Source organism: Sturnira hondurensis, unplaced genomic scaffold, assembly GCF_014824575.4.
Source record: "Sturnira hondurensis isolate 20B ecotype Veracruz unplaced genomic scaffold, ASM1482457v3 Scaffold0015056, whole genome shotgun sequence".
NCBI classification, from domain to species: Eukaryota; Metazoa; Chordata; class Mammalia; order Chiroptera; family Phyllostomidae; genus Sturnira; species Sturnira hondurensis.
Genome location: NW_028087687.1, coordinates 4,849,486 through 4,874,105, shown reverse-complemented (window position 1 = coordinate 4,874,105; position 24,620 = coordinate 4,849,486). Strand labels below are relative to the sequence as shown.

The window sequence follows — 24,620 nt, the reverse complement described above, 5'->3', positions numbered from 1 at the left end:
CATTATCTTGTTCCTGATCTTAATGGGAAAGCTTTTAGGTGTCTGCCCATCAGGTGTGATTTTGGCTGTAGGTTTCTCATACATAGCTTTTATTATATTGAGGTATGCTAACTCTATTCCCCTTTTGCTAAATGTTTTTATCATAAATGGGTGCTGGATTTTATCAAATGCTTTCTCAGAATCTATTGATACAATTACGATTTTTGTCCTTCATTTTGCTTACCTGGTATATTACATTTACTGATTTATAAATACTGTACCATCCTTGCATCCCTGGGATGAATCCCACTAGATTATGGTGTATGAGCTTTCTAATGTCTTGCTGAATTCAAATTGCCATTATTTTGTTGAGGATTTTAGCATCCATGTTCATCAGAGGTATCGGTCTATAGTTTTCTGTCTTTGTCATCTTTATCCGGTTTTGGAATTAGGGTGGCACTGGCCTCATAGAAAGAGTTTGGGAGTCTTCTTTCTTCTTGAATTTTTTTGGAATAGTTTGAGGAGGATATGCATTAGTTCTGCTTTAAATGTTTGGTACAATTCACCTGTGAAGCCTTCCAGTCCAGGGCTTTTGTGAACTGGGAGTTTTCTACTTTATGTTTCAGAAAATATTAACACATTCGATGTGTGTTACAAAGAGAAAATGCAGTTGCAACCAACCACCCTTGTTTCAAACTTGACTCATTTCCACTCGGCTCCAGGATACAAAAAGAAAATCTTAAATGAAAGGAATCTTTAACACGGTTCCCCTTCTGCTGTGAAGAGCAATGCACTTCTAAGATGACTCCGATTTTTCTAACAAACTGACAGAAAAATCACGTTTGATTTACTTTCATTTTTAGATGCCAATTTTAAGGAGTGGTGGATGTGCTGAAAGAAGCAGCAATTCTGGAGTAGGTGGTCGCTGTGATTGATTTAGGAGACCCCTGCCAGGGCAGAGACAGAGTAGACTGAATATCCACGCAACCTAAAATCTACCACAAAGCACATCCACAAAAAGGACTGACAAGCATCGCGTTGCTGCAAGGCACGGCCATAGGGGGGAAAGAGCATGATTTAAAAAAGTCATTTAAAGAAACAAACAGCAGGCCAAAGTTAGTTTAAAAGGATATTCCTAAATTCACACAGATGCAGAATAGACCAAAATGAAAGAGATCATTTTGATTTGACAGTCAAAATAGAAATCAAGCTCTAACTAAAAACATTTGTAAAACCTTTTATTGGCTAGAAAACTAAAAAAAGTATTTTAAATATTTACTTCATAGGTGCTCCTATTTTTGACCCAAAATACATCATTACTAACATGAAACGGTCTAATTAATGTATTTGCTGACAGTGTAACTCTAAAGCCTGATTTTTTTTCATGCAATGACACAATTTTCTGGTAGAAAGAAGTATAGCTATTATAACAAGTTCTGCAATGGTTTGTCAAACTGAAGTAGGAATAGTGCAGGGACCGCTCCCACCTGTTACAAAAATGAAGATGATATTAGAGTAACACAAAAGTTAGTGACATTTTACTCCGGAGTTTCATCCCAATCCGGAAACTACCCTTTAGGCCTGCTTTCCACTGCTTGGGTCTCTAGCTTTAATGTAAAATGCTTAATGTAGGCCTCACAGAGGCCTGACGCTTTCACAGCCGCACACACTCACAGCCCCAGAAAGAAGGCACAATACGTGGGGCATCACCACAATCCCAATCTCCCTACCCAGTCTGTGGGTGGGGCCAACATTCAGTTTCTCACTCTGCTGTTTCCTCTCCTCTTTAAACAGCATGAATATTTTACTCAGATGTTACTGTTCTCAACCTGCTCAGTCTTTGCTTCCCCTCCCCCACTGCAAAGATCAGCAGCACTTAATGGTAGCCTTGTTTGGATTATTCATCACCCCAGCTGCACGAAGCCTTCCTTTATATCACAGCTTTTTAGGATCTTATTTTTGTCCCTTTTATTCACAGAGCCAGCCCACTACCATTCCGATAAAAGCTGTGATATTATGGCTAGGTGGGGTTTCAGTATTGCGCAACATGAAGAAGTAGACATTTGGAGGAATACTGAAAAAAGGAAAATTCTCACCAGAAAAATAAACATATACTTGAAAAGTTGACTTATTTTGTAAAAGAAACCATGAGAGCCTATATTATATATGTTTCATAATGTTGACAGGACTTACTTCATAAGCTCAACACTCTTTTCCCCTTATCTCAATGTTAAAATGAAAGAATACAGAATTTAAGAACTAGAACAGATTTCATAGGTTTTCTGGATTGAAATTCTCAGCATGGGCACCACTGGCATTTTGGGCCCGACCCCTTTTTGTGAAGACCTGCAGAATGGTTTGTAGCCCCTCTGGCGTCTTCCTACCAAATACCAGAAGCACCCCTCCCCCAGCTGTGATGATCAGAAATGCCTCCAGACACTGCCAAATAGCCCCCAGGGGACAAAATGGCCCGCACCTGAGAATCACTGCTCTTTGACAAGGATGCATATTGAATTCACATGAACAGAGGTATAGAGGGGAGGTGGTCAAAGTCATATGTAGGAGTATCAAAGAAAATGAGATAAAGGTCACTAAGAGGGTAAATCTCCACAGCAAAAAGAACAGTATCTGCTTTGTTTGTTTAGGTACTTGTAAGACAAGAAGGACAGAGGTTGTTACACTGCTCGCACGTTGTGCAAATATTTTCATGTGACGTATAAGATGTAATGAACAGTGTTAAGGACTGAACGCTTGTGTTCCCCAAGACTCCCAATGGGATGGCCAGAGGAAGGGGGAGCCCCCCACCCTGAGTGGGAGGAGCGCTTCGCAGAGAGCTGGTCTGCTATCTCTGCTATGTGACGACACAAACTGAGAAGTCTGAAATGTGGATGCGGCTCTGGCCAGAGCGCAACCCCGCTGGCACCCTGACCTCAGACTCTCCAGACTGTGAGAAACAAACTTCTGTGGTTTACACGCCACCCAGTCCTGCCATAGTTATAGTGGCTAAGACAGCATCACGAAGCCAGAAATTTATCAAATTAACCGTGGTACAATTTAGAACTTACTGTCCTATGGATGTTGGCTAGAGAGCCTGAAATCATACTAAGTAGTAGGCTTATAGCTTTTATGAGCTGTATTAACATCCCCACCTTTTTTTCATAATTAGAAGACAAATATCTTCTCAAATCCCATATTTATTAGCTGTGACCTGGGTGGGGCAAGTTACTTCATTTCTCTGAGCTTCTCCCAATTTGTAAAATTCAAATGACAATATAACTCACAAGGATATTTTAAAAAGTTTAAATGACATTTGGTGTGCACAGAGCTCAGTGAAAGATTAATATGTTATCACAATGTTATATAATACATAATGATATACCAATAGAGCTCAGTTAATATATGATTAATAAGTAATAATGGCTATCATTATTATTAATTATTAAAGTTGTGGTAAAAATCCATCTTATAAAACCTGAATCCTTTGCTTTTGAAGTTGTTTTATATCCAGAGCCGGCAGAAAATCTTTTTCTAACTCAACAATTAATGGCAGCACAACAGAAGAGTCAAAGTTTCCAAATAAAAGTTTTCTGATATCTCATACAAGTTCAGAGACTGTCTTATATGGTCCCCTTCTGCTAGCTAATTTCTTATTTAAGCTGACGTGGTATATATGTCTTCTCCCAGCTGGGTGGCAAGTATCCTTATCGCAAATGTTTTTATTTTATACTTGTTCTCCAATATCCACAAAAATGAGAATTGCCCTGGCTGGTATGGCTCAGTGAACTGAGTGTCAGCCTGTGAACCACGGGATCGCTGGTTCGCTTCCCAGTCAGGGCCCATGCCTGGGTTGCAGGCCGAGTCCTCAGTGGGGGTCGCGTGAGAGGCAGCCACACACTAATGTTTCTCTCCCTCCCTTTCTCCCTGTCTGAAAATAAACAAATAAAATATTTTTTAAAATGAGCGTTATAACAAGCAATCAATCTCTGAGCCTGTATTACTTACACTTCTTGAATACCCAGAGAACTTTGGTAATGTAGGAAGAAGGTTCACCAGCTATTTAAAGATTAGAGAAACATGTAGGCATGGCAAAAAGCCCTTGAAAATGTAAACCATTCCTTCAAAAACTCTAACTTGGGACCATCAGGTCAGCCAACTATTGCCACTGTGCTGGGCTCCAGGAAACCTGGCCTCAGCGCAGGGTTCCCCGGCGTGTGTGGACATTCTTCTCTCTGCTGGACAGTGCTAGTCAGCTATTCATCTCTATTTTTTAATGTTTGCAAATAACACCTGTGCCACGGTCACTATCCTTGAACCACTTGAACACTCCATTGCGGTTGCAGTGTGTACTGGCAGCACCTACCATTGTAGTGTTTGACTGTGTCGAGGGTTAAGAATCGCTTCACCACGAGATAAGCAGAGCCAGGGTCAGCTAATGAACTCCAGCGAAGCACCTGCTCCAACACGTTTTCTGTGTAGTGAAGAGGGCGCTCTGCAAAAACACAAACCCAGATCGAATATATTAAGGTATTTTTTTGATCCAATTATCAAATTTTTTAAATTCATTTAAAATGATCTGTATGCAACAGTAAGTGTAACCATAGCATACGTTACACAGTAACAGCACTAAGACTACATAAAAAAGAGACCCTAACACCTAGAACATCATTAAGTATACAATACAATTTATTATACAAATTAATCTGTAGAGGAACATTTGGTTTCTCCTCAACTATTTTAAAAAATTCACAGACAGTATCCTTTAGATAAAATTTCAGAAATAATGCTGCCCTTCTGCACAACAAATCAGTATCTTTTTTTTTAAGATTTTATTTATTTATCTTTAGAGGGGTAGAGAAGGAGAGAGGGAGAGAAATATCAATGTATGGTTGCCTCTTCTGCGTCCCCAGCTGGGAACTGGCCTGCAACCCAGGCATGTGCCCTGACTGGGAATCGAACTGTGATTGTCTGGTTTGCAGGCCCGGGCTCAATCTACTGAGCTACACCAGCCAGGGTACAAATCAGTATCTTATACTGTCTTCTTTTGAATTTAGCTAACATTCTGGTTTGCTTATGGAAATCTGCCTGTTTCCATATGCAATTAAATAATTACAAAATGACTAGCAAAATACTTTTTTCCAGTAACAACTAATAACAAATTAACCCTAAAGATGACCATATTATAACTTCTAACCAATAGTAGTAAACAACTTACAGCTGATATTCTCAATTAATACAAAATCATAAAATATAAATTTACAGAGACCATATGAAAATAATAATAATACACATAGATTAACTAAACATATGTTAACCATCAGTGAAAACATCAATTAGAAACATTATATAGCAATCTTATATATTAACTGTTGATATAACAGGACAAAAACAAGAAGTTAATGAAATCTTAAAGATTTTTCTTTGATAAATACTCTCTGTACACATTTGGTTTTAGGCAATCCTATTTTGAAACTCATCAGAAGCTCTTAGCACAGCATTAACTAAAAAAATATTTTACAATTACAACCAGAGCCCCACAGGAAAGTTTTTTGCTAATCAAAATATGTCAGTCATTTAATAAAATGTTACAACAGGAGCATATGCTGGGAAAAAGGAAACTGAACCCTTTCCACGGCACACTGGAGGCAGCACCGCCGAACGGCAAGAGCAGAGCCCGCCACGGGAAGACGGCGGTGCAGCCTCCCCGGGGCATCGCCAAACCGGCGTCCGCCCGCCTCTTCCAAACCCTTTGAAGTGCGCAGCACGTGGGCTCTTCATTTTTGGTTAGAGTAGGAATGCTCATGACAAACCAGAAGGAATTCTGTCGTGATATCACAATCACACACAAACCATATTTTAATTGGCAATAAAGTCACAAATAAAGACAACCAAGTATATCATATCCTTCTTAACACTAGTCTCCCCTGCTATGACCACAGCGTTCCAGAACATACCAACAATCCCAGTCCACCAAAGAAAATAAAAGTTCTGCTTCCAATGTAAATAACCAGATTTTGCTTACTATTCAGTACAATGTAATGCAGTTCTGCATTTTGTGTTTATTGGTGCAAATCAATGATGATGGCAATTCTAAATAAATGAATAAATGAATGAATAAGAGCAGCTAGGGCATACATCTTAAAGATATATCTCCCTTGTGCTTACACACATATCCCTGTACACAGTAGAGTGTTGAATACATATATAACAGATGTTCAATAAATACTCAAGTGAAGAAGTACCTTATGAATTTCTATGATGGTCTATAATTCTCAGAAAATATATGCAAGTGCATCAGCAAACAAAATATAATTTTCTCTAGTTTTATGAAAAACTAAAGAAAAATCTTTTGTGCTATATAAGTCTTGTTTTCTTTAAATAATTTTGTATAGAGTTTGGCAAAGTTCATAATAGCCCGTAATATCCCAAAGCTATAATTTATTTATTGATTAACCCATAAATTGACCGTCTTCTATTAATGGAGGCTATAATTCACGTTAACTGTTTTCAAAAATGAAACTAATTCTAATTTGAAGTCCTAGCCACAGTAATCAGATCTAAAAAATACATCCAATTAGAAAGGAAGAAGTAATCTGGCTGGTGTAGCTCAGTGGACTGAGTGCTGGCCTGCGAACCAGAGGATTGCAGTTCGATTCCCAGTCAGAGCACATGCTTGGGTTGCAGGCCAGTTCCTGGCAGGGGACATACAATACATTGTGTGTCCCTGGCAGAGGCAACCATACATTGATATTTCTCTCCCTCTCTCCTTCCCTTCCCCTTCCCTCTAAAGATAAATAAAATATTAAAAAAAAAAGAAAGGAAGAAGTAAAACTCACCATTTCCAGATGACATACTTTATATGCAAAACCCTAAAAACTCCACTAAAAAATCTATTAGAATAAATGAGTTCAGCAAAGTTGCAGGATACAAAATTAATATACAGAAATCTGTGGTGTTTCTATACACAACTAATTATCAGAAAGAGAAATTTAAAAAAAACAATGCCATCTAACTCCATCAAAAAGAGTAAAATATCAGGTAATAAATTTAACCAGTAAAACACTGAAGACAGAAACTAAAGAAGACCCAAATAAATGGAATGATACACAGTGTTCATGAACTGAAAGTCTTAGTATCGAGAAAATGTCCACACTACCCAAAGCAATCTACAGAGTCAGTGAAATTCTTATCAAAATACCAATGGTACGTTTCACTGAAAGCAGAACAATGGGGCCAGACTCACTGATGGAGAGCAGATGACAGCTAGTGGGGGAGGAAGGCGTTAGGGAGCAGAGGGATTGAGCAAAAAGGAAACAGAGCTATGGACATGGACAACGGTGTGGTGATTGCTGTGGGGAAGGGAAGTGAGGAGACTAAATGAATGGGAAAAAATACAGCAGCAATTAAATCTTTTTATAAAACAAAGAAAAATAATCCTCAAATGTACACGGAAATACAAACGACCTCAAATAACCAAAGCAGTCTTGAGAAAGGAGAACAAAGTTGGAGGTCTCATGCTCCTGGATTCCAATCTATATTACAAAGCTACAATAATCAAACAGCATGGCACTGGAACACAGACACCAAGATCAATGGAACAGAATAGAAAGCCCAGGAATTAACCCATTCTTATATGGTCAATTAACCTGAGACAATGCATGCAGGAATATGCAATGGGCAAAAGATAGTCACTTCAATGAACAGTGTTGGGAAAACAAGACAGATAAGTGCAAAAAAAATGAGCTAGACCATATCCTTACACCACATACAAAAATAAACTCAAAATGGATCAAAGACTTACATGAAAGACCTGAAACCATAAAATTCCTAAAAGACAACATTGGCCATAAAGTCTTTGAGGTTAGTCTTAGAAATATTTTTTTATGTCTCCTAGGAAAAGGGCAATAATAGCAAAAATAAACAAATGGGACTATATCAAACTAAAACGTTTTTGCATAGCAAAGGAAACTATCAACAAAATGAAAAGGCAACTTACTTAAAGGAAAAAGATGTTTGCAAATCATACATCTATCTAGTAAAGGGTTGATATGCAAAATATATAAAGTGCTCATACAACTGAACATCAAAAAACATTTTTTTAATGTGCAGAGTACCTGAACAGACATTTTTTCCAAACAAGACACATGGATGGCCAACAGATGTAGGAAAGGATGCTCAACATTACTAATCATCAGGGAAATGCAAACCAGAACCACAGTGAGATATCACTCTACACCTGTCAGAATGGCTATTATAGAAAAAACAACAAGTAACAAGTATTAGTACAGATGTGAAGAAAAGGCAACCCTGTGCACTGACAGTGGGTGTAGAAGCTGATGTGTGACCCAGCAACCCCACTTGGGGTATTTATTCAAAGCAAAGGAGAACGCTAACTCTAAGAAAGACACACACACCTCCATGTTCACTGCAGCACTGCAGACAACAGCCAAGACACTGAGTCAGCCTCAGTGGGCATCAGTTCGTGAAAGGATAAAGATGATGTGGTATATGCAATGGAATATTTCTCAGCCATAAAAAAGAATGAAATCTTGCCATTTATGGAAGCATGGAAGAATCTAGAGGGCATTATGCAAGTGAAGTAAGTCAGAAATAGTAAAACAATGCTGTGTGATTTGAATTTATATATGGAATCTAAACAAAACAAAACAAAATGAACAAACAAAACAGAAACAGAAACAGACTCACAGACACAGAGAGAAAAACTGACAGTTTCCAGGGGTAGGAGGAGGGAGGGGATGCGTGGAAAAGGGCAAAAAGGAAAAGGGGACTGAGAGGTACAAACTTTTAGTTACAAAGTAAGTCATGGGGATGCGATGTACAGCACAGAAAATACACTCAGTAATATCATAAAGAAACTAATTATAGAATCAGCACTAGCTTTACATGTCATGTTATATAATTCTTTCTACTGCTTGCAAACTCGGGGATACTACTGATCCTATGAACAGTTGCTGTTTCTGGAATAACAACTATGTGTCAAACATTACGTACCCTGGATACTTTGCATCAGTTATCACCTTTGATTCTCACAACGCTCCCCATTAACTACTACTGTTACTCATACTTTACATGTCAGGGAACCCAAGCACCAGGGACACTTAGCCACCTGCCCAAAGGGCAACAGCTGGTTAAAGTGAAAAGCAGAGGTTTGAACCTCAGATCTACCCCACTGCACAGCCCCAATCTTGGCGACACTCAGTTTCATTCAGGTAAGTAGGTAGGCCCACACGTGATCATTTTCTCACATGTAATTTTGGGGGAAAAAGCGTCAAGTCACAAAGATTTTTTTGTGAGGACTGAACAAGGTGACATAAGCCAAGTGAAAACCAATGTTGGTTCACATTTCCCCTACTCCCCTTTTCTCCTCCTTAGTGAGAAGGTGGTAGGAAATAATAGCAAGATGGTTCCAACACTCTGCCCTTAAGGAAACTGATGATCCTGCCATTGGCTTGCAGGCAAGAATGACATTCTTCACTGGAAAACAGCATCTGGACTGAAAAAGCTTACCCTTCTCCATTACAAGATTAAACTGGTAATGAGAATTCCGAATATTCGACTGTTTATAGTAAAGAGGGTTACTTGTACAAGCAGGCACTACAGTGACCGCTCTCCGTGTGCTTACTTACACTGAAGTATGTCACAGCAGATAGAGAGGCAAATGCAGGTGTGTAAAAAATTAGTCAAGTGTATTTTTCACATCAGTCTCATAGTACAAAATGCTTTAGGAGAACAAAAATCCTGAGGATTCATGTTCCTGCATAAAAACAGACCTGAAAAGCGGGATGAAAAGATAAATGTTTATTATACTGTCAAATGCTATAATTATAAAAAAGGGCATTAACATCCACCATAAGAAAGAAATAACAGAAAGAAAAAAAACTGACTTTTCAAACATTGCTGGAATATAAGTGCCTACAAATATGTTTCTTATTTATAGTTACATTTACAACCACCTGTCATCATAGATAACATGGTACGTAAGCCATTTGGCATTAGGGCCTTATGAAAAATAAATCACTCGTTTGTGTACTATCTATAGCACAAAAACGGCCCAAGAGTCAGTGTAGTTATTTGAGAAAAACAGGTTATGGAGGTGGCTGTTTGGCCAGGGAAATCACATTATTAATAGTTTAAAACACTGTGCACAGGAAAAACCCTGGCCCCCTGTGTTAAAAAGAGAACTATCCATTTTTCACTTGAAATTATAGGTATTGTCATTAAATTTCTGGCAGCAATAACACACAGGATTTCCTGAGACAACCGTGACTTGCCCAATAATTAAATCCTTGGTGCCAAGCTTAGAGTTGGGCACATCTTTCTCTGTCCTGTCCCTGTAATTAGAGGGTGACAACAATTTCTGTGTCGATCAAGAGAAGGGCTGGGGAGAGTCCTAACGGAAAATGAACAGACCCGGTCTATCAGCGCAGCTATGAGGAAGAATCAAGAAAACATTTCATTACGATATTGCTGCATAGAAAGTGTTTCACAAACTTGAACTTCTCCAGGAAGAAGCTCACTTAAATGAGGCCCCTCGGGTAGTTACTACCTTTCGGCATCTCAAGGAACCTACAGGACATGGGCTATAGAGGCACAGGACAGGCTCAGCTTTAAGGTGAGGAATTAAAATAACAGCTTGCTTTATAAGATTAGCTCTTGAGAAAGGTAATTGCCTCACCTAGAGTTAGGTTTCAGCTTGTCCTAACAATTACAGCAGTGGGTCAGGATGCCAGGCATCTTTCAAAGAATGAGACAAAGAAAGACTTCTCCAGCCAGTACAAATTTCAAATGTCCCACTAAACAGTCATTTAAAGGGAAAATTTACTGAGCCTAGAATCTAACTCAGCTCTGTACATATGAATTCTCAAAATATTTCATAAGGTTATAATATGATGTATTTTTTTTCCACGAAAATCTTACAACTATAAAAGCCAAAGGAGATCATGCTTGGTCAGAACTTTCTAAGAATTGTTCACCATTTTCTAGGATCTGAATGTTTGTACCGCACAAATTCCTAGGGTGAAAACTAGTCCCCAGTATGATAACATGAGAGGGAAGCACCTGTGGAAAGCAGAGGTGAGTGCGCTAACCCTCATGAACGGGGTTAGCACCCTTATGAAAGAGACCAACAAAGCTCCCTTCTCCCATGTGAGAAGAGAGAGGAAACACAGCCCTCTGTCAACTGGCAAGCTGGCTCTCTCACCAGACACTGATTCTGCCAGCACCTTGATCTTGGACTTCTCAGCTTCCAGGACTGAGAGAAAAATAATTCTGTTGTTTGTAAGTCGCCCAGTCTACAGAATTCTGTGACAGCAGCCCAAATGGACTAAGACACCATGTCACCAATAATGGCAATGCTTCCAGGGATGGAGGAGTCACAAAGGGACATCTTCTATCTGTCTGCATTTGTAGCTATCACATCCACGGTGATTCCACTCAGCTGTGAGAATCTAGTTTCATTATCTTTGGCCACAGAGGAGTGTGCCAATATTATGTGTTATATTACATATCTTCCTTTTACTCATTCTACGTTATAATTAAGGTATTATATTTATGTTTTAAAAATGAGTATAATAAACTGTCTCAAGATAGTAAAGAAAGGGGCCCTGACTGGTGTGGCTCAGCCTGTGAACCAAAGGGTCACTGGTTCAATTCCCAGTCAGGGCACATGCCTGGGTTGTGGGCCAGGTCCCCAATAGAGGGCACCCGAGAGGCAACCACACATCAATGTTTCTCTCCCTCACTTTTCCCCTCCCTTCCACTCTCTCTCGAAATAAATAAATAAAATCTTTTTTCAAAAAAAGAGAGCAAAGGAAATACTACAAAATAGTCATTATACAAAGAATGCAACAGATAGGACAGATTAGAAAACTACTGCTTTAAAATTTACAGACACCTAAAATAAAACCCAGCACTTCCGGTTCACTGATTTATCCATTTATTTATTTATTTGTTTGTTTTTGGTTACTTGCCTACTTGGAGGATTTGCATTTCCATCAGAAAAAGCACCAATTCCCTGCTGGCATTTTTCTATCAACTACAATCTTGTGACAACCAATTCCTTCACTTCTACCTTCTTTTTATATTTCACTTTATCTCCCCTGCGTGTTTCTAGCCATAAAGCTTCTAACACTTCAGAAGGCAAGGTGGAGCCACAGAGCCCGCTGCCTCAGAGAGCCGACACGTCACAGGCCCTCCGTGGCTCTGCCTCACTTTGCTCCTCTAACAGCCGTGAAAATCAGCTTCGTCTTCTCTCTGGCGTTTCTACTTGAACAGTTGACCAAACATTAAAATCATGACAAATTTGGCCCTGGCTGGTGTAGCTCAGTGGATTGAGCGCGGGCCTGCAAACCAGATGATCGCAGTTCGATTCCCAGTCAGGGCACATGCCTGGGTTGCAGGCCAGTTCCCAGCAGGGGCCAGTTCCCTGCAGGGGATGCACGAGAAGCAACCATACATTGATGTTTCTTTCCTCTCTCCTTCCCTTCCCCTCTAAAAAGATAAATAAATAAAATATTTTAAAAAATAAATAAATAAAAAATAAAATAAAATCATGACAAATTTGAATTCTTAACTCCATCAAATGTATTCTTTCTTGATGCACGTGAGGTGTTCCTCTGATTATATAGGAGACATTCAGAAATCTAAACTACTTGAGGTCTTGCAGTCTTTTCATCATTTCAACATGGTAACTGTGTGTTAATCAGAACCAAAACCCAACCAAAACAACGGAAGACCCACCCCAATTCGACCTTCTCATTTGTGATGTGCCCAGTGTCACACGCAGGTTTATCATCAGTCATTTTCAGGGTAAGCCTCCCTTCACCTTCTCGGATGAAACTTAAAAACGATGTGCCAAGTACATTGTGATCTCTCTACTGACGACGCAGGATTTCGTCCTGCCCTCATACTCCGTCGGCTGCTCTCAGCAGGGAGCACCGGCGCCCCAAGGCACGGAGCTCCGGTGCTGGGACCCAGAGATATGCCTGCACTCCACCCCTGTGAGACCGAGGGGGGAAGGGAGAGGAGGCCTAGCCCCCAGTCCACGATTCAGTATTCTGCCATGGATAAGAAAGAGAAACAGAAGGGGGCAGGGGACGATCCACTTCCTCAGGCCTAAAGGGGCCTTGAGAGATCCGAGTGGTTGCTCATCTACAAGCAGAAGTCACTTTTTATGTGTCTGCCCATTTCATACATGTATCCAAGAAGCAATGATCCAGGTTAGTCAAGTTCAGAATGCCTGGCATTCTGTTGGGGTACGACAGAATTTTCTGTTCCACCTCAGTCATTAAGGTATTTGCAGGCTGTGTTCCACATCGATGTACTATGCTAGAGGCAGTGAGAGACAGAAAAGTCTGAAAGACATGTGAAAGTCCTAAAGAATGTGAGGTCCAGGGCAGAGACAGATATACCCATATTACTATTCAGTAAACTAGATAGCCCACAGTGTCATAGGACTAGAAGCAAACAACCAGAAAAAAATCAGTGGGAACAGTGTTTATCTAAGTCCCATCATGGAGGAAGGGGCATTTGAGCTGGGTCTTGCAGGACACATAGGCAATGAGTAAATAATAAAAGGGTTTTAAATGATGGAACAATACAATCCTATTTGTGATTCAGAAAGATAGCTCTGGCAATAGGGTCAAGAGTCATCATTTACTCACAATATGATGAAGCTGATCACCTAGTTCCTTTCCTTAAAATTAAACAACACAAATCAAAAGACTCTATCACCATTGAACCATAGAGTGATACAAAATTGTGCTTCACTTGTGCAAGAGATTTTAATTACATGACAACTATCTATCAGGAACTGTGCCAGATACCAGAGGTAGAAAAAGAGAGTCAGTCCCTCCTTCCTTCCATCATGCTCCCATTGGAGGGATGAATATAAATTCATGTGATGGGCACCATAAAAACAAAAGAGAAGACAAGGTACAATACACCCTTAATCTGGATATCAAAGGAGGTAAACAAGGGGGCCAGACAGACGAAGAGGCATTTGGGGAGCAGCGGTGCACATGTGTGAGTCAGGCACTAAGAACACAAGAGCTTTATAAAGAACATGTCAAGTGAGACAAGAAGGCAAGGGAGAGTGGAGCAGCCGGAACCCACCACTTGGGGGACAGAGGAAGAAGAACTGACAAATGAAATAAAGTAATTAAGAGGGTCAGGGGGACAATCTAGCCAGCACGAAACAGTGAAGACTTCTGAAGGAAAAAGGGAACTGATTCACCAACAATAAATGCCATGGAAAGGACAAGTAAAGCAACACCTGCAGCAAAGCCATCAGACTCGGCTTTGGGGAAGAGGGGGGTAGGCCCAGGGGTCACTTGCCAGAAGACTTTCTGTAACGGGAGAGGCTGAGCCTGACTGTGGAGGAGCAGAGGGGTGAAAGGACACCAAAGCACCAGAGTCCCTGAATCGGGACAGTGAATGTTAAAAAACAGTGTTTTAACACAAGTAAGATTTTTAAAGAAGTGTGCATGACAAAAAAACAAAACAAAAACAAAAATGAAGACATAAAAACATTAAGAATGGAGTGATGAAAGACAAGGTCTTTGATAATCCCATTTCATTCTAACAATGATCACAACATTCCTAATGATACACAATGCGTACATTTCAATGGTGAATTTTAATTTTTATCTTGAGCTTGCAGGTGGCAAGACTCTACTTTTGGCAGTGTGACAGCTATGCTTGAAAGGGTCCCCAGACCTTAGTAAGTATCAGCTAGACAGATGGCCAAAGCACAAAGACATTCTGCATCTTACTTTTTTTCCCCTAGAGGTCTTTAAAACCAAATGGTGTCATTAGAACCTTAAGCTTATTCAGCATTTTACGACTCGTGTAAGACAAGGTGTTTTAAAGCTCTCCTTATCCTTCCACACCTGAGATGAGAGATGACAAAATACCTGTCCACTCCACTAAGGACACACGGAAAGGAAAAAGACATAATTGGCTTAAAAAATTATTTTTAAATAATAATCTTTTAAGTCAACATTTTTTTGTTAAATAAGTAGTATACAGGAATATGTGCATGATGGTGGTGACATTTAGAACTCTGTCACAAATCAATTGGCTTGTCCTTGTAAAGAATAGATGACAACATAGATGACTAATGTTTTTCACTATATTTTTATAGTCAATAAAATAATCTAATTATTTTGAGGAGTAAAATTATAAGCGGGCAACCTCCAGTGGCAATAACACATATCAACCTGTGCACAGTGAATAGAAGGGAATTCATAATGTTAATCTTCAGACTGACATAAAATGCAGTAACGACGTCACACAAACACTAGTTCTTCATACCATAAGGGATTTAAGAGTCCCTGGCGTGAATGTCACTTACCCAGCTCTTCAGCTTCAATGACTTCAAACGTGGTCCAGATCTCACCTCTTGTAGGGATAATATTTTTTATCGCCAATATATCATTAGTTAATTCTTCTGCCTCCGTCACTGGCGATATCTGTAAACGAAGCAAGATTTCTTTAGCATACACGTCAGACACAGGGGCAGCCTTGTGCTAGGGTGATAATACTTGCCATCTGTCATCTTACGATACCCAAAGTTTCTTCTTAGTATGTTTTTAACTAACGTCTCTAAGTACCCAGAGAAAATAGCCTATTTACGCCTTCTCCATGAAATACATTTCAATGTGAGTACAAAAAGTTTTTACAACATGGACATAATCAGGAAGAAAGCTGTTCTCAGTGAACATTTAAATCACTCGGAAGGGAAGAATCCACTTATTCACACACACACACAGACCATCCATGAGAGCAAATCCGATGGTCTTCCCAGGAGTAAAACCTTTCGCTCGTCAGTTCTATAATCAAGAGTTCAAAGTGACTTGGTTCATTCAGGCTGATGCCTAAACTATACACAGCTGACTGCTGTCTGCCATGCCAAAGAGCCTCGGGGCTTCAGGGATCTGTGGTATGCCCTGTCATGCCAAGTGACAGATGGTGGGACACCAAAGCACACTGCAGCCAGGATTTCCGGGCACAGGGCAGCGTCTGCAGAGCCAGCCTGGGGCCAGCTCTGTAAGAGTCCAAGAGCCTCAGGCCACTTCAGAAGCACACCACCTTCTCCAGGGACTTCTGGGATTTCTGGTTTGTTTCTTCTTGTTTTTACTTTTGCCAGTTTGAAATGCATGCTAGCCAGAAGCAAGTTGGCTTTCTTCAATTAGAATTTAGTTATAATATTAAACAAATAAAATATCTTTTTAAGCATTAGACTAGTCTAACTGCACATTTTCAGTAAAAGTATGTATCTATTTTTTAAATTTCCTAGGAAGAAAATGTGCTCACTTCCATTCTTCTTGTCCATTATTAATTATACTGCACATAGAGAAATAATATCAATATATTTCATTCTTTATCCTTATACATTCTACCTTTTGAACTGTGTAGAATCCACGACTTGCTTTGGAATACATTAATGAGACATAAAATCTACTGTTTACTATTCAGAAAAGCCCGATAAAGTATAAGCTTGAAGGAAAAAAAATACAGTATTTGGGAAAAGTAGAGAACTGTAAGCAGTAGAATCAGTAGTGGATGTTTCATTTCAATGAGGCTGTTCATCTGAATGCCTTTACCATTTTTCAAGTACAGCCTTTTCTTAAAACACTAAATTACTGAGAAACCAAATTTGTACAACAGTCAGCAAAGAGGGAGTTCCAGAGTGCCGTCGGGAAGAGGCCCGGAACTGCACGCCTCACCTGAGGAGGAGCCCACCGACTCCCTCAGGACACCTGGAGCTCCGCGAGGACGCTTTGGGAATCATTATTCTAGAGAATCCCTACACCAGCACAGTGAATATCAGCTTTGGAATATGATAACCCAGGTCTGAGTCCTGGCCTTAATGATTTTTCAATTCCTAGTTCCTACTCTTACAAACTTGGGGCCGGCTCTACCTGCCTCCTTGGATTTAGGTACAGCTGAGATAAATACAACTAAAGATTGTATTTGCAAAGCCTTAAGCATTGAGCAAATGTTTACAATTATTTCTGTGGTTTTTCAATGTTTTTAAAGAGAATTCTAAAGGTAAAACTAGACAGTCCTTTGTCTATAAACTGTACTTAAAAATAAAAACTTTGCTCATGTGTAATAATTTCTGTTGTGGCTTAATTAGTAAGATAAAATCAAACTAACAGTTTAGGTGTAGGCAGAGTTAAGTCCTGTGAATACCAACTCTGACGTTAGAACTTTGCTGGTTCCTCCAGTCCCCTGTGATCACCATCACAGGACCAGCATGAGAAACACGGTGTGGACAAGGGGTCACCAGACCACAGCCTATGATCGTGGTTCAGCCCCGTGTTCTAAGTAAGGTAATCAGTGCTGCGTAGTCAGAATACGTAATTATTAAAAATACATAAATCAACAATGCAGGTTCAGCAAAACTAAAATCCAGAAGTACATCATGTTAAGACTGTTTAACCTTCAACTTTAAAAGTGGTAAGAAGCTAAAGATGAATTTCTCCTGCAACGTGGCAGAATGCCTACGCCTCATACATTCCTCCTCAGCAGGAATTTGAGATACCACTGCTACTCTCTCTGAGGCAGACTAAGTACCAAATATGGTAGCATGGCGAGGATCGTATTAATGCACGAAAATTATTAACAGTCTTAGGAAAGAAAAGTTACTGAATATTCAAGTAGATTGCTGGACTGGAAGCTCAAGTCTATGACACAAGGGTGGGAGATGAACGACAACCATAATACTAACTTATTAAACACCAATGTGCTGAGCATTTGCTAAGTGTTTTACATGCATTATCTTACTGAGTGCTCATATCATGCTATGATGTAATATACTATAATTTTTCCTCACTTTACAGGTGAGAAGATACAGGCTCAGAGTAGATAACTGGCCTAAAAATGAGAACCTAAGAATGGAATGACCACAAATTTAAGCTCAGACTGTTTTCTAGAACCTATAGATAGAAAATCCTAACCTTAACCTAAAGCATGTAAGATGCACTCTTTCCAAGTGACTAAAAACATGAAATTCCCAGAGGAATTTTTGAAAAGTCACTCCTGGCTTCATGGTTTGAACTGGACATGTAAAATAAGCTATAAGACATGATAAAAAATTCAAAACATGTAAATTAATGCTAACACGTGCAATTCCCAAGGGTACTCTTTACGGTCATCTTTAGGACTCACCCGAATTATATTACTGCAGTCTGGTTCCTTCCTTTCTACATACACTTCAATTAACAAATCTCCAGCCTGGGAAACCTAGAAAAGGGCAGATGTGAAGACAGCAAATATAAGTATGTTGCAAGAACACACATATGACGCTTAAGACAGCGAGAAAGTCCTAGACCTAGTTCTAAATATTTTATAATAATGAAACCAGCCAACCTCCCCATTACCAGTGTGATGACACCCACTTACCAGACATGGGCAATTAAGGATAAGGAATCTACACAAATTTACAATCAGCAACACCCATCACAGTAAGGCTTTTTAGTCTCTTACTAAAGAGTTTAGAGTCCTCCAATACCCTTAGAGTCTTACAGAAATAATGAATCTCGCTAGATAAAAGTATGCATGCTATAGCAACAGATGTTCTTATACAAAATAAGGAATGAAAATGGTTAATTCTTCATTATATGTAATACAGAGTAGAATTCCATATATAATTCTTCCCTAAGCTATAGGGTAGGCTTGATACCAATAATTAAAAGAGAAAATAGATCCTGCCAAATCTTCAGAGAAAACGTGTCTAAAAATTGAATCTGAGGATAAATTAGGTCAGACTTGTACTACAGAGAAAGAATACCTAGCAAGAAAAAATGAAGGTGAAGTGATAAAATAAGGTAGATAATAAAGATAAGTTTTTGATTATCTTTAGCCAAGCGTTAGTGCTATTTTAGGTCACTAGTATACCTGAGAAGACATACTAAGTGAAGAAGATACAGCCAGAAAATAAAAAGCATAAGATAATGTTATGTAGAGGTTTATAGTATAATGTGGAGGAGATTAACAAAGAACCAAATCAATCTATGAAAAATATCTTGACTGGCTTTTTCTTGAAATTCCCTGAAGTTGCATAACCACTTAGAAATAGTATCCATCATCCAATTTTTAATAGGGAAAGAATCATTCTGAAGTCAAATTTGCCTCAGAGTAAAACCTAATGAGTCAAATTGTGGAGAAAACATTAAAAATGTACTTTGAAGAAAAGTTCTTAATTATTCCGACACTTTCGGCTTGGAAAAGCTTGTTTCCAATTTTCCTTTCTCACTTTCGATGCTATACAAAAATACGAGGGAAGAAGAAATACAGTTGACATTTTTCCTTTTCAGTGTGTTTGCATAAACAATTCTCCAGGAAGGATACATCTTTAAAAATTAAAAAAGCAAACACCATGTACTCGCAGAGGGAGGCCAGAAACAAGCACAGCTGAGCCGTTCAAAGAGAGGTAACAGGGACTGTCAGAGGACCCCAGAGGAGAGCTGGGGGAACAAAGAAACACTCAGCAAAAGGACTGATTTTTCTAAACACGTCTACTTCCCTTTCCAATTATTCTATTTTATGGATAATTCTTTCCTTATTTTTACTTATTCTTCATTAGAAAGTATTCAAGACTCATTTCTTTATTGTAATATGAATACGAAAGATAAAAATGTAGAAGGGTCCTCATGATTTATGTAAAACAGAATAGATAATGCTGTCAATTTGAGTATCCCCTGGGCTCACACAATCTCTTATTTCATGAACGAAACTCCCCCCTCAAAAGCAAGAATCCGGGAGAACTAACTGATAATGAGCCAGATTTTTTCTAGTCTTACAGCTAACTCCCCTGGAGGCTGCATTAATTACTTTGGGTCAAAATGAAGGAAATGCTTCTTCAGGGAATTAGTTTCCCAGGACTGGTACCCAGGGATCAAGGCTCTAGAATGAAAGCATTCCTTTCCTCATCTCCCTCCTGTAGAACAATAGCTCAATGGCTTCTCTAACTAGGATCGAATCTTTCATTCCTAGGAATGAGCTGAGTTTAGGGTTTGACTAATAAGGAAGCATCTGCCTCATTCTGAGTGCATCTGATAAACCAAATATATTTGACCCACTTCTATTCTTTACACCGGAGCCCTGAATACACTGTAATTCCCAGTTACCAGAAGAAGATTTAAGATCAATTTTAAGCAAGTCTAATGAATAGTCATCAAGCAAGGAGATGTATTCAGCTGTACAGTACTACCTGAATACACAAATCCAATACTACTGAAGAAGGCAAGAGAAGGTCTAGAAAAGTCAGCTTAAGACATAAATTAGCATATGTTACAAAGACCACATAGAAACATTATTACTAATGCAATCCTCCAAGATCAGGCAGAGCAAAAGCACATAAGAAGTAATTTATATGCTCAAAATCATAATTGACAGCATCACTAGGGAGCCCGAATTTTCAATTTACTCCAGAATTTTTTACTTTAAACGCTTCCTGTGAAATCCACTGGCATTTTCAATAGTGCTTTTATAAATAAAAACTTTATTTCCTGATTTTATAAAGGATATTTTGATAAGATTAACACTGACTTTTCCTTCTATATTTTGAAAAATTTACATGAATGAACTTCAGCATTTTGCATATATGCATCACGCTGCAGAAGTATACAATGATTTCATGCTGGTTCCCTCTGCCCATTAATTTTACTGTGCTTCACACCGAGACTTGAAAATAAACACAACAAATGGCTTTACTTACAATGGAAGTTTTTTTGTTTTGTAGTTTGTTTGTTTTTTTAATTTAAAATTCTTTGAAGATCTAACTATTACTACTCACTTGAGTGTCTTTCCACTTGGTAATAAAGCTATTTTCTATGTCCATTTGTTTGACTTGGTCTTCTTTAACCTGTTTAAAATATAATTTGGGACACTCTAATAAAAAACATGGAGTGATGGTACTCATCCTCTCATAAGTTTCTTCAGGACTTTAAAGACCAACAAGTAACAGCAAATGAGAATGGCCATCTGAGCCAGTGTCGTCCCACACAGCTAGGGCAGAACGAAAGCCAACAAAACAGAGCTTTGCGAAGGTCAGAACACTGTGACGACAGCACCTCAGGCCACAGGTTCCATCAACAGAAGCCCCTCTCCCAAGGCAGTTTAGTAAGCGCAGGGGAGGTGACTGGCTGGTAGAGTCTGATTAGGTTGAGAGACAAGACTCTTTTCTCAAACTAAAATATTTCTTAAGTGCTCATGAAATTTCCATTTAAAGTTGGAATTAACGAAACTATGAAGACACAGTTTTATTTTTTATTAATGGAACAGTACAAATATAAAAAAATAAAGAGAGCATGCAAAGCCACACATTATTTTTTGCTACTTCTTTCATTTCTCAGCATTACAAGTATTGCATAGAAATTGCTGCTGACCAAAAACAGCGAACACATATACAAAGAGATAAAAAGGAGACCACAGAGCAAAGAGAACATGACAACTCTGGTGTCCATTACTATATAAATTAAGATACAAACCATGGTTATTTTATTTTACAAATATAGTCCCTTCCTTGTGCTAAGGAATGTTGTAATCAGTTACCATAAAAACATAAGAACTTTACAAACAGTAACCCAGTAACATTAACTCATCTGATTTCATCTAGTATGTCTATAGCGCTGGAAAACAAGTCATCTATTAAAATACCATGGAATGGAATGCTGAAAAACATTAAATAACAAAACAGGAATGCCAGAACGGATGGTGGCACTGGACCGCTGACCTGTACCCCCTGCATTTCCCACATTTTCAAACCCTGGCCTTATGTCCTCTATTTTTACTTCTTTGGACTAAGAAGCCACTGTTATTCTAACAGCTTTTTATGAAACATGAAGATATTAGCTTCATAAAAATAGCAAATTGTAAAATTAAGTAATTAGAACACAGAAGACTTAGTAAAAAACAGAATCATATTTCAGACTTTTCACTTTTTTCCCATTCAGTACACAATGAAAACAGAAAAATGCTTTCAAACGCAGAATTTAACAGTCTGGCATTTACTACTGAATTTGTAAATTCATAATTTCACACCTCTAAGTACACATACTGAGGAGACAAATACATAAAAACACTATAAATAGAAATATTCTATCCAACAGACACCAGATGGTAAAACAGCTTTAAGCCAGCCAGAGTTACAAAGCTAGTTATATCTAAAAAATCAAAGATAAAATATAACTATCCTTTATTTTCCTAATTTTAAAATATTCATAAAGATCTGAATAAAAACATCATAAAATATGTATTTTTGTTTGCAAACTAACAAGAATGCTATTTCAACAAGAACAAGATATAAAATATTTACCTCAAATATAAAATATTTACCTCAAATATTTCAACATAATTATTAATTAGGTCCTCGATTACATTCACTTCTTCACTAGTTTGTCCCTTAGTTTGAAACAAATAGGACGAAAAGACCAAGGCCAAATTATGGGCGTTCATGTGATTGATTTCTGAGCATTTCTGAACCCTGTTAAAGAAGAGCATAGCTCATTACGACACACTTCTACTTGAAAATTTCACAGGACTGTAAGTCGTAACACTCATTTATCATTTTTAACATATATTAAAGGTCTCAGATACAAAAGGAGCAGTGGTGATTTAAAGATAAATACACAGTTCTTTCTTCCAAGTAGCTAACAGTGTAGAACATAAGAAAAGATTACTACTGTTAAAGATTTTACTACAAGCTACAAAGCAGTCCCTGAGTGCTGATTTACAGGAATGCACTGTATCCAGATACTTCCAGGTAATGGGACGACCTCTGGCTAAGGCGTAAAGGCGTGCTTGCAGAACACCTTTGGGACGGGGCTGTGACCTGTGGGACTGAAGCGTAAGTGAAAGGGAGAAAGGGGGTGGTAGGTAAGTAAGAAGGCAAGAACGGGGAATCGGGAGGCATGTAGTGGGAAGCTCCAAATTCCAGGGCTGGGCTGAATGTTCCAGAAACTGCATTATCAAGTGAGAAAATACCTGGCAGCTAAGTTGGCATGTTTATTTAAAATAGAACATTAGCTCTCAAAAAGCAAACACAATTTAAAAGTACAACTACACTTTCCTTGAATATAACTAAGAATTGCTTCTTATAATGAACAGAAATAAACAGGCAAATCAATTCTCCCAATCGGGAGACTATTCTTGGGTCTTCTAAAGACCATTTAACATAGTCACAAACGTAATCTTTTGAATGTAATCCAAAGAGATTCAAATTAAAAAAAAAACTACAGCCATCACTGTAAAGAAAGAAAATTTATGTTGATAAAAATGCATGAGATGAGAACATGAAGTGATATACATGGAAGTATCTACTAATGCTCTCTATTTGACACTAGCTATACACACAGCAGACCCTTAGTTGCCTAATTATATTTGTCAATTTATAGGCCACGCACTAAACAAGGGAGACCTGCTCCATCAAAAGAATAAAGCAAGGTTAAGGTAGGTACACTTTCCACAAGAACAGAGATTCTAGGAGGTACAAGAAAAAGTGAGTAAACATGACAATATATATAAGAAACAATAAAATGCCAAATTGCATCGCAGAGATGGAGTAACCACATTCATTCTACTGATTTACAAGATGCACGAGGAATTACAAGTTGATAGAGAAGAATGTAATAACTGCAGACACCCCTATCAAAACCACTTCTGTTCTCTTATCTCACTGTGCTGTGAACCCCTGGAAAATTTATCTGCATGTCTGACTCTGTTCGTTGGGGCATCTCACAGTTGGGGACTTGCTTTAATCACACTGTGGTTCATAATAAATATCTGGTGAATGGGATTAAGGGACTGGTAGTCTGGGAGGAAGTAATCTTTTTTCCAGAGCAAGGATGGAATTAAATGCTAAATTAACTTGACCCTATCTGAACTGACCTCAAACTTCTGACGATACTATCAAACATTTTCACCTTGCTCGAGACTTCCCTCTGCGAAGGCATTTTCCTTTGGTACTCTATTTCTCTTCACTCTCTGTACCTGCCTGCATTTCTGCCTCAGGTATGTACAGTACAGTGTTTTCCCCCTCCATCCCGCAGCCCCCACAGCTTAGCACTCCCCAGTGTTCCTCCTTCAGTTGCTCAGTCTCTTCTCACTCAGGCTTTCATCAGAAGCCCAAGGAAACTGTTTCCTAATCAGTTTCTCCACCTCTGTTCCAACCTCTTCCTGACCCATCCTGACAAGGGTTATTGTCCTAAAACAGACTTAATCATTCACTCCCTATCACTTAAAGGACCAAAATCCGAATGTTTCTGCACGACTGACAGAGCCTTTCACGACTTCCTGCCAGAGAACGGCAGACCAGCCCGTCTCCTAGCCCGCCCACTTCCTAGAAACTACCCTTTACTCATGTTCTATACTTGTCATTATTTCGTGCCCCGAAATGCACACGTCTGTTTAGATCTGAAGCATCCCCTGAACCTCCACACACAATGAATGACTCAATCCCTNCAATTTTAAAAAAAAAAAAAACTACAGCCATCACTGTAAAGAAAGAAAATTTATGTTGATAAAAATGCATGAGATGAGGACATTAAGTGATATACATGGAAGTATCTACTAATGCTCTCTATTTGACACTAGCTGTACACACAGCAGACCCTTAG

At 38.8% G+C, this 24,620-nt stretch overlaps 1 protein-coding gene across 5 annotated transcripts in view; it reads right to left on the bottom strand.

Annotated features, from left to right (window-relative positions):
* ARAP2 (ArfGAP with RhoGAP domain, ankyrin repeat and PH domain 2) overlaps window positions 1-24,620 on the bottom strand; it is a 164,172-nt gene that overhangs the window by 20,261 nt on the left and 119,291 nt on the right. For 4 of the 5 annotated variants that reach the window (XM_037064361.1, XM_037064360.1, XM_037064363.1 and 1 more), the window contains 5 exons: window positions 22,342-22,489; window positions 20,801-20,869; window positions 18,172-18,246; window positions 15,350-15,467; window positions 4,340-4,468 (listed from right to left, as the gene is read on the bottom strand). In XM_037064361.1, coding sequence (XP_036920256.1) covers window positions 4,340-4,468; window positions 15,350-15,467; window positions 18,172-18,246; window positions 20,801-20,869; window positions 22,342-22,489 — 539 coding nt within the window. The remainder of the gene's footprint in view (window positions 1-4,339; window positions 4,469-15,349; window positions 15,468-18,171; window positions 18,247-20,800; window positions 20,870-22,341; window positions 22,490-24,620) is intronic. The other variant, XM_037064364.1, reaches the window with a different exon arrangement.